Raw genomic sequence first — 10,374 nt, 5'->3', positions numbered from 1 at the left:
TGGGGGATAATTACAGTCGTCCGAATAAATATTACTTTAAATTCTTGTTCAGTAAGTAAAATAACATAGGAAAACGTCAATTGCCATAGTCTAGGCCACCGCGGATTGCTTCTGTAGAATACCCGTCTCATTATTATTTTTATCCACTAAGGAACGAGTCCATTCAAATAGGATAGGCCAGAGGAGACACTTCACTGTGACTTCAGTTTCCTGTTACCATCAGTGAGGCCGTTTAGGACATCTTCTATGGAACCATAAATTACTTTCGCATCTTATCCAGTTCTTATCTTTTCCTTCACTGGTCCGGAAACTATTACAACACAACATTCCCTTTCCAGGGGCAGTAATGCACTATCACTAACAATCAACGGGATAAACAATTTAAAAAAAAATGAGAGAAATCATTCTCTTTGTGAGCGGGAGCTGCACCAGTAGTAAGAGTTCAAAATTTATCTTTGAACCGGCTCCCTCGCTCTTTCTATTTTGCTTCAAGATGTGCTTTTTTAAGTGTGTATTCCCTGTAGTACCATATAATTTGAGAAAAGAAAAGCTGGGTCTCGCTGAAAGCTGCCAGCCGCATTACATGGTAAACCAGCAGTTTACCCGTTATCACGGCTTTTCCCCTAATTCAAACAGTATGTTGCAAATTCGGGATTATTAAGCGGTTACTTAGTCATGGTCACCTTCCTACCAAACTGGTAGATGAATAAGTTGCGAATTCGTTAAGAATGAAATCTTTCGTAGATCTTGTATAAAACAATGACAATATGCAAGAACATTATGAAAAAACCAATGGCACTACTGACTATAATCATGAACAGTCAATAATTTTGGGGGGCATTTTAGCAGTGGCCGTAGCACAGGGGACAGAAACCAATACTACCGACAACCACCTTGCTTATTTATAAACATTCTTTTTTTATTTATTCCTGGGTCATTTGGTGTTCTACTTTACGATTTGCGCATTCTTTCCCGTTTTCATTCGAGGCATTTTACCGTAAATACTTGTGAAATTCGACACCATCCCGGCCGCAACCAGCCGCCTTCTTCCCAACCCCCCTTATTCGTAAGAGTTCGAATAGATTTTCTAAGCATTCCAAAGATATGCTATACCATATTACACATCAAAATATTAGGACACTTTGCACATCAATATTTGTTAATATTTGTATACATTTGAACATGTAACATACTGCTAGGCTATAACACCATATATATATATATATATATATATATATATATATATATATATAATATATTATATATATACACATATACTCTACACTTGAAAATAGTAAATAGCTTGAGTGGAAAAAAACTTACTGTAATCATAAACAGCAAACTTGGGTGAAACTGAGATAGTGCAATAGGAATTGTACCCTGCTGATGGAGCCACAATTTATAAGGAACTTGCACTAAAGAGGACCTTTTCTTCAGACTGTTTCCATCTCCTATTTGTACAGTGCCTTCTCCGAAAAGCTTCACACCTATCCAGTGTTTGTTTGTATGATGTATTTAAGTTGCATGGAACCAGTGGTTATTCAGCAACAGGACCAACAGCTTTACGTGACTTCCGAACCACGTGGAGATTGAACTTCTATCACCAGAAATACACATCTCTCACTCCTCAATGGAATGACAAGAGGTGGGACGCCAACATCATACCAACCACGCCACTGAGGCACTCCTATGGAAATAATTGATCAAAGGCAACATAAATTGACCACCGATACATGTAAAAGCTGACAAACGAATTATAGTTATTATATAGGACAGTGAAGGCCTGAGGCCACTACGTGGTCCGGTCTATGTACTAATTTCACTATATCTTTGTCCATCTCGTCGTAGTATGCTCAGTTCTTTTCTGTATGTTTCTGGGTGTTGATAAATGACTACCTTCATATCTTGTTTCACTGCTCTGAAAATTAGGTCCCTCTCTTTCTTATATAATTTGTTTTTTTCGTTTAACTTTTTCTCATTCCTTCCTTCTACATTGAATTCCATGAAAGATCGAGTCATGATATTCATGTTACCACGCCAAGCACTGGGCACTTGATGCCATTTAGCATCTAACAGTGAACAGGGAGTTAAAGAGAGAGGTTGGACGACATGAATAAAGGATGGAATTGGGAATGGATGAGAAATACAAGGCTAAAACATGAGTGCAGTTTTGAACCAAAGGATGCATTGACCCTCTATTTCTTTGGCAAGAAGGGTTTGGATTATATACTAACAGTAAATCCTACTCACACACAAAAAGTTTGTCAGTTTTGCTTATATATTTAAGGTAAGACTACTGCGAGTTAGCTTGCCTTTGGCTTTACCAATGACGTCTGTGTTATGAGTAAACTAATATTTACCCAGAATAACAAAGCTTGTCAATCTGTCTAAAGAAGTAATGACACCCACCCAGGAAAGGTTGCTTCTTTGTTTAAAGGCAAATGTAAAATAGTTTCATTACAGGAATATTTAATACATACATATCTCAGTTGAACTTCAAATTGAAAATCCTACAAGAGAAACAATCTTCACAATAAGAAAAGGACTGTTAAATGATTTATTAAATAGTTTAACCAACCTCTGAGAAAATTTATTTAGTTCTCATATGGTTGACCTGAAGGATTAGTTTAAGTACTTTAATACTCACACAAAAAATACCGATATGCCATTACAACCAAACTTATTCATAAGTGATACAAATTATTAGAAAATATATCCATTACCAATGCACCTTAAAAGTTTTCAGGACTTTGAGGTAAAGCAAGTACTCAACCTTCTTATTTCCATATTTATTGCCAAATAGCCATATTTTATACATAACTGTATATCTTAGCAGATATTTACTTTACAAATGTATACAATTACATTTCTAATTTCCTCAATTTTTTCCTAGCATATATCATAACTACCAGTGTTGCATATAATACTCACTTGGACAAAACGTACATGGAACTACAGGTTTTTTTTTATCATAGGTCAAACTTCCTGAAATATGGCCAGGAAAAAATAAAAGAAATGTTATGTTAGTGTATCCATCTAATTGCATTATGCTAAGATCATTCTTTTATATTTACACACACATATATATACTGTATATACAAATATCACATTAAACTGTAAAAAAATACTCTGAGTTTACAGGTTGGGGTTTTGCATTCATTCACTCAATTTGTAACAAAAAACTGTATGATACAGACCTCACTCACTATGCCAGAACTTGTAAACCAAAGATGAAACAAATGAGGTATTGAAAACTATACTTACCACAAAAACAGAAAAGCAAAATGAAGATCAACGAAAGAGAATTTCATGAGACTCTTAAGCTATTACTAACAATTACAAAGGAAAAATACATATCCACAAATTAAAAAATTTACGAGGTCAAAATAAGAGATGAAAAGCAATGTAATGTATATGATCAATGGAAACAATGAAAAAGGCATTAAGGAAAAATAGGCTTCAAAAGCCACACTGCTAGCCATGAACAAATTTAACAATTTTATGTTACCAACAAGCCAATTCACTATATATTAAAACCATGGCATAAATAGTGCTCAAATGATTTAGGATTAAGGAGTAAAAGTATTTAGAAATATTGTAAATATAAAAAAATATAAAGGATTACATAAAGAACGCAAATTCACCTCATAATGACACAAAGTAGTGGCATATGTCCATTATGGTTTTAGGAAGGAAAAGGTTTTATCCGAATGAGGCTTCAAAATAAAGCTGTAAAATGGCATAATTTCCAGTTTCATTAAGGTTCCATTTCTTTTGACTTCTATTCAAACATAACATGGCAACAGAGTTGTTGGTGATTCGAAATAACATTAAGAAAAACATGAAGACATTCATAGTTATTTTTTCTGGAGGTAGATATTATCATTCCATTCTTACATGCCTTTCCTTTAAAAGAAAGTCTTTGTAAATCAAATTATGTAGTTGAAGCACAACCACAACAGCTATGCACAAAACTTTACAGACTTAATTTCGGTAGTTACAATTCAACAATTTGCAGTGTATGACATAAGATATAAGAGATGAAAGCGGCTGTAAATCATCTTATTGAATTGGAAAAATACTGGGAAATAGAAATTAAATGAAAATACTGTACACCTTTACAATAATAATAAAAAGATTACATCTTTACGTTAATTTGATGCATATCATCTACTCCAGCTGGTGCATTTCATGAGTGATGTGTTTCCAAGACAAGCATCATTTCCTCTCTATGACAAAATGAAGTCAATCATGGAACTATTCACTGAAGTTAATAATTATCACACTTTCATAATGAAAATGATGACAATATCACAAGTTCAATTATTTTTCAGACTTACGTACAACTAACCCTATTCAAGTATATCACATTTTTATAAAGCGAGTATATCACAATCAAGATACAGTGTTCAGTTTAGAGTTGACAAAAATTTCTTAATCATGGAACAAGAGCAACCTACCACTTACACAAGCACTTAAAAACACCAATTATGAACAGGTAAAAGAAAAGTAGCACTTATGTCTGAGTGAAGGAGTGGCACTGTCACATCAATTGCTCCTATTTTTTTTTCAAGGTCATGAGGAATTTGTTTTTTACATTCAGCTACGTGTAATTTCAAACAAATGCAAAATATACAGGAGAGCAAGGAAGAAGCAAACAGAATTTGCAAAGACTTAAGGAAGAGAGTGATGAACTGGAATTGTAAATTGAATTATTAATGACAAAAAGTTTTAATAACTTCAAAGTATGTAAAAACATAACAAGCAGAAAGGGATGAGGTCAACTAATCTGTTATAAAAACAAGAAGACCTGGATTTAAGGCTTCAAGGTATATTTATGTAGATACATTAACACAGAAAGGGATGAGGTCAATAAATGTCACGATTAAAAGCAGACCTGGACTTCAGACCAGTTTGTGATCAAAAGGCCTTGTATGAGCTCTACCTTTACCAATGCATACATTCACAACAGCTTTGTCATCTTCTTACATGCACAGAGGGTAACAACAGAACAGTAAAAGCATGAAGTACGATGACTGCATAAGCTATGGGGAACAGGGTGCAATAATACTATCCTATCATCATAATGCCTGCTTTTAGAGCTCAAGGCTTATTAAAAGATTACTGTAGTAACTAAATACATTTAAAGCTGTGCATATACACTGGTATAAATTATCAATCATCATCACAAAGTTGTATCCATAAAATGGTTGACCTTACATCACTTTCTAGGAAGACTGTTCTGCATTCTTTTCTCAATTTCCTTGCAAAAGCTGATTACAGAACTGGATAATGCTTGCTGCCTTCATAAGGTTTGAGGGTAATTTCATTTTCATTCTTGACTTTTGCAGCTACATCAAGTGAATTTCAGAACAAAGTAGATGAAGAAACTGCTTGTAACACTAGCAAAACAAGTTACAAAAAATTAGGGAAAAGGACAGTAATCGGAAAGTAAAATATTCTTTAAATTTATGAAAACACTCGAGTAGTAAAATATGAAGGTGAAATATCAGAGAAACAATATATGATGAAGTAAATAATAGCAATGCAAAATAGAAGACAGACAGTATTCACAGTTTGTCTAATAGACATCAACCATACAGATATACCAGATAAGGGTGAAGTAGACAAAATATATGAACATACAAAGACTAGCATTCAAGACTTGGTAGTGGCTAAGGCCTTTATACACTTTCACCCTTCCAGTGGTACAAAGGTAACCATTACACTACACTTATTCAAGCATAAAACTCTATTTACCCCTCTATAACCACTCAGTCCTAGTTAATAACCTAACTTAGACCATTTTAAATTCAATGCATGACCAATATACACTTATATCAACAAACCAAGTGAAGTCTGATGAAGAAAATACTCCAAAAAAAACAACAAAACCATAACCTGATTGTAGCAAAATGTTAAAAATGGGAAGTAATGCACAGCTTCCCAAATATTGAGGGGTAGTACCAGTTTAACTATAGATTTCTACTTTCAAAATCCGCCTCGAAGACTATTATGAATTCGGCATAAAAGACCACAGCAAGAATTAAGTACATACTCAGAATATGAAAGCAGCATACAACTTTAAAATCTGTTGGTGATATATACCATATAAACTTTTCAATCTTCCTATGTAATTTCCTGTACAGCCAGTTCTCAACAAAGCGTATCTAGTAAGTGGATTTATAAAATAAAAAAATTATGTAAATGACATGGCATCTGATGTGTATTTATTCTGCCTTTGAATTTCCCCCTACCACTGAGTCCAAATTATTATAGGAGAAAATTAAATCCACAATTGGTATGAATTATAAAAAATAATTGCAACAGTGACCTATACCTAAAAAGATTAAAGTTTCGTAGTTTGATGTGAAAAAGATTATTTTACAAAATTGTTATGAAAAATAAATATCTGAAAAAGCTCTGAAATCTCTGAAGGAAAACGAAAAACTGAGGTATTAGCATTTTTAAAATATGTTGACAAATTTCTGATAAAAAGGAAAGACATCACTAAATGAAACACAGTATTTCCATGAATGACAATAAATTGCTTTAAAAACATCTATACATGTCTACCTCAAAACTAAACACTGCAAAAAGTTTACAAATCCAATACTGGCATATTTTTGCAATCATTCACCGACTAACAAAATCTTGCAAAGAATCTAATATGTACAGTCACAGCCAGAAGAGACACTTGTCTCATGAATGCTATAACCTAAAAGTTATGCATCCCTAGGAAATGTTTTGACCTCTTCAAATAACTGAAGATTATTTAACTTAATACTACACAGTCACTTTCATTCCTGTGGTCTGCATGGACAATTATCACTTAGGAAGCACAATTTCTATGAGAATGTTTCAGGTGTGCAGTCCACTTAAAGTTTGTGATTACACATACATATCCACAAGGATGAAAACTGATGCATAATAAATTAAACATGTCTCTTACAAAGAGGGAGGGCAGCACAACACAGAGAAACACATTAAGAATAGTCTTTTGGATAACTCGGTCTATCGGGTCGCTCTTTTTGCCCCCAATCTTGTTGGGGTCTATCCTTTTGACCCCAATCAGGTCTATGACCACCAAAATGTGGTCCTCCATGAGGCATCCTCATACCCATTGGTGGAGCTGGGGCATAAATACCAGGATTACTGGGATGAGGAGCAGGGTAATGAGCTTGCTGGTAGCCGCCTGGAGGTCCATAACCAGAGTGCTTATTGTGATGTGGACGACCACCCCAGTCAGAACCACCTCCCCTGTGATAACCATGAGGTCTGTAACCTTCACGATGATATCCTCCTGGACCACCATCTCTCTTCCCATATTCTTGGGGATATCGACTGAAATGAAGTAAAACATAACATTTTACCATCAGACAAGAATACAATGTATTACATAACATTAACTTACCACTAGACAAGAATACAAGATATTAAAGTTACGTATTTGGGGATACAAACACTATGGAAAATGACATAAAAATAAATTATGGCACCTACAATGTCTTTCTTTTACTCACTCCAGTTGCCATTTGGTTTTACTGTGGCATGCAGCAACTCACAAAAGACTCTGAGGTCTTCTTATATATAAAAGCATTCAAGGATGGAAAGATGGTGTAAAACAAATGCCATAATTGTAAATCTGAATGAATAAAAGCACAATCAGTTCAGCAATTGGAAAAAAAATTGCATATTAAATGTGATTATTAGTTAGTCTAAAATGACCACTAAGTCAAATCAGCCTACTCTCATAGGGCTTGCTAAGCTTACTGGAAAACCACACAAACACTTGCTTCATATAATATAACAAAACCAAATTATGGGAAATTTGTCTGTTTATTTAACATGATACAAAAAAAATTTTCTGTTCCCATAAAAATTTGCTAGTAACCATCTTTTGGCATTTCTAACCATGGTTCTAAATCCTCCAAGTGGGGCAGTGTGAGTTTTGAGTGTTTTAGTCATAATGGTCCAATTAAATACTAAACAAACCTTATCCACAAAAACTTTTGACTGTACTGCAGGCAACTTGCTATTTTTTCATACAGGTAAAATCTTAATAAATTCTACTTTTTATCAAACTAAGATTAAGCTTGATAAACAGAATGTGTTCTTATTCAGTGTATATCCTGAAATAACTTTTTTTCAGTGCTGTTTGCATTGTGAAAACATTAATACAGAAAAACATTAATTGCCAAACCCTAAAACTTCTTGATTCACAATAAAGCCATCATTCACATTAGGAAATCTTTATTACAAATTCTAAACAACCCATGTGATGTAAAACAACATCACTCCCACAGAGCTTTCCTCAAATGTCTAGCTTCTGTGTAAGAAGCTTTTGAATCTTACAGTAAACTCACTATTTTTTTATGTAAATACTTATTCCTATACTATCATATTTTCAGTTCTTGCAATTGGCTAAACTAAACTGCAGCAAATCCCAAACTATTTACGGTTAAGATTTTCTTTCCAAATGGTAGGGATTTTGCTGCTTAATCCACCTTACTGTTATTCAATTCTTAATTCTGTTCCTTAGCATTCTGACGACTACCAATTGTTATGAGTTTTTAGTTGATTTTGCCATTTTTTATTCACCTGGTGATAATGTGCCATTTGTTCGGAATGTTTATTATCCACCAGAAATTATAGCATAGTATTTTATTCCTTTGTTTAGTAACTGACTGTCTTCTTCTCTCCATATATAGTGTATTTGTACAGTACTTTGTATCCTACCTTATCAATTCAGTTCAAGTAAAGTTTTGAATGAAACAACCTTCCATACAATGACAGTTAATAGTTTTATTTCTCTGAGACTATCTTCTTCTGTCAAACAAACAAGGCTGGTGAACCTGAGAACATTCCAGAAATGAATGTAGGAGAAATATATAGGATTAATGGGTTGTGATTAAACAAATGAGCTCAGTAGTGCCTATACAAGACTACATATAAGGAATTAAGCTACCGTGGTCTTTAACCGTACCTTTCTTTAAAATCTCGACCTCCTGGATTGCCATGCCAGTCTCTACCTGGGCCTCCTGGTCCGTGACTCCTGGGGTAGTTACGGTCCCGGTCTCGATCCCTATCTCTATCACGGGGTCTGTCTCTGTCCCCTCGTTCTCTATCCCGATCTCTGTTCTTGTCCCGATCACCCCATTTTTCACCTTCTCTTCCCCTGAGGAAAATATTAAAATGATCATGCAAATTCAAAGAAAATGTTCATTTTCTTATTACGTTCATTTGGCATGACAATGACAGGCATTCTGGGACTTTTAATGGCTGACTCGAGCCTTGAAAGATGCAAATCTAAACAATGGTTTATAGACTAGCCTTTGGTATAATCATACGACACTGCTTTACCTTGGTTACCTCCCAATAGTTATTATTAATGATGATGAAATGATGACATATATAATGTAGACTTTCATTTAAAGGAAATATAAAAATTTAGTTTAAAAGAGAGAGTAAGATAATATAATGTTTTACTATAAATTCATAAGAGTAAAATATATATTTCACTTCAGATTCATAGCTTTTTCTTGGTTAAATGCCACTGAACACCAATCCCTTCCCTTATATCATTTGATGTTGCATTTTAATATGAAAATACATAATAAATCTATACAACACTGTTAGTTACTGAAAGTTTGCTTATTAGGCTCAGAAGTCTGAAATTTGTCTTCTTATATTTGTTTCATTTATCTTAAACTCTTGTCACTTAACATTTTGCCAAATATATCGAGATATTTGCAAATCTGGATAGCTGAAGTTTACCAAAATGCATTCTCTCCTATGTGATTACTTGGCCATATGAAAAATTCAAATAGTTGTGAGATTAACTAAGATCTGGAGCATGTCTCTTCCCTCCAAAATACCAATATTTTCAGGTACTAATCCACTCTGAAAATGCTGTTTCAAGCTGATGACCTGGTCTATGGAATGTGGCCATGGTGATAAATGAGATGGGGATTCTGACTCAATTTACAATATATGAAGTCATACTTTTATTTAGAATCATGAAATTATGTCATGCTGAGATGGTGCTATTATGGGTTTTCTTTGCATACAACATAATAATGATTACATGCAATGGAAAAAATAATTAAAAAATTAATTTCTCTTTTCCTGTGCTTTAGAAGACAAGCTATGCTTAAAAATATTGCAGTAACCTAAACAATTCAAGAATACCTCAAACATTAACAAAAATTGAGGAAAAAGTGAGAAGAAAATATAAAATAGTTAGGATGTTGCTATTCAATCTTGGCAATCAAAGCTGCAATACCTGGTAAAATTCTGAATTTTACTTACTTCACAGAACATGCAAGAATAGCTTCAGAATGTATTTAAGTTTCAAAGGAAGAATGGTATCTG

The 10,374-nt window shown here is 33.9% G+C and overlaps 1 protein-coding gene across 9 annotated transcripts in view; it reads right to left on the bottom strand.

The window, feature by feature from the left end:
* Positions 1-2,774: 2,774 nt before the first annotated feature.
* LOC135204080 (chromodomain-helicase-DNA-binding protein 1-like) overlaps positions 2,775-10,374 on the bottom strand; it is a 124,181-nt gene continuing 116,581 nt past the window's right edge. For 7 of the 9 annotated variants that reach the window (XM_064234064.1, XM_064234066.1, XM_064234065.1 and 4 more), the window contains 2 exons: positions 8,987-9,178; positions 2,775-7,344 (listed from right to left, as the gene is read on the bottom strand). In XM_064234064.1, the coding sequence (XP_064090134.1) occupies positions 6,987-7,344; positions 8,987-9,178 (550 nt within the window). In that variant the 3' untranslated portion in view covers positions 2,775-6,986. The remainder of the gene's footprint in view (positions 7,345-8,986; positions 9,179-10,374) is intronic. The other 2 variants (XM_064234071.1, XM_064234072.1) reach the window with 1 other exon arrangement.

The sequence above is a fragment of the Macrobrachium nipponense genome, chromosome 44 (assembly GCF_015104395.2).
Source record: "Macrobrachium nipponense isolate FS-2020 chromosome 44, ASM1510439v2, whole genome shotgun sequence".
Classification (NCBI taxonomy): Eukaryota; Metazoa; Arthropoda; class Malacostraca; order Decapoda; family Palaemonidae; genus Macrobrachium; species Macrobrachium nipponense.
Note: the sequence above shows the minus strand (reverse complement) of the source record. Positions and strands in the feature narration are given on the sequence as shown.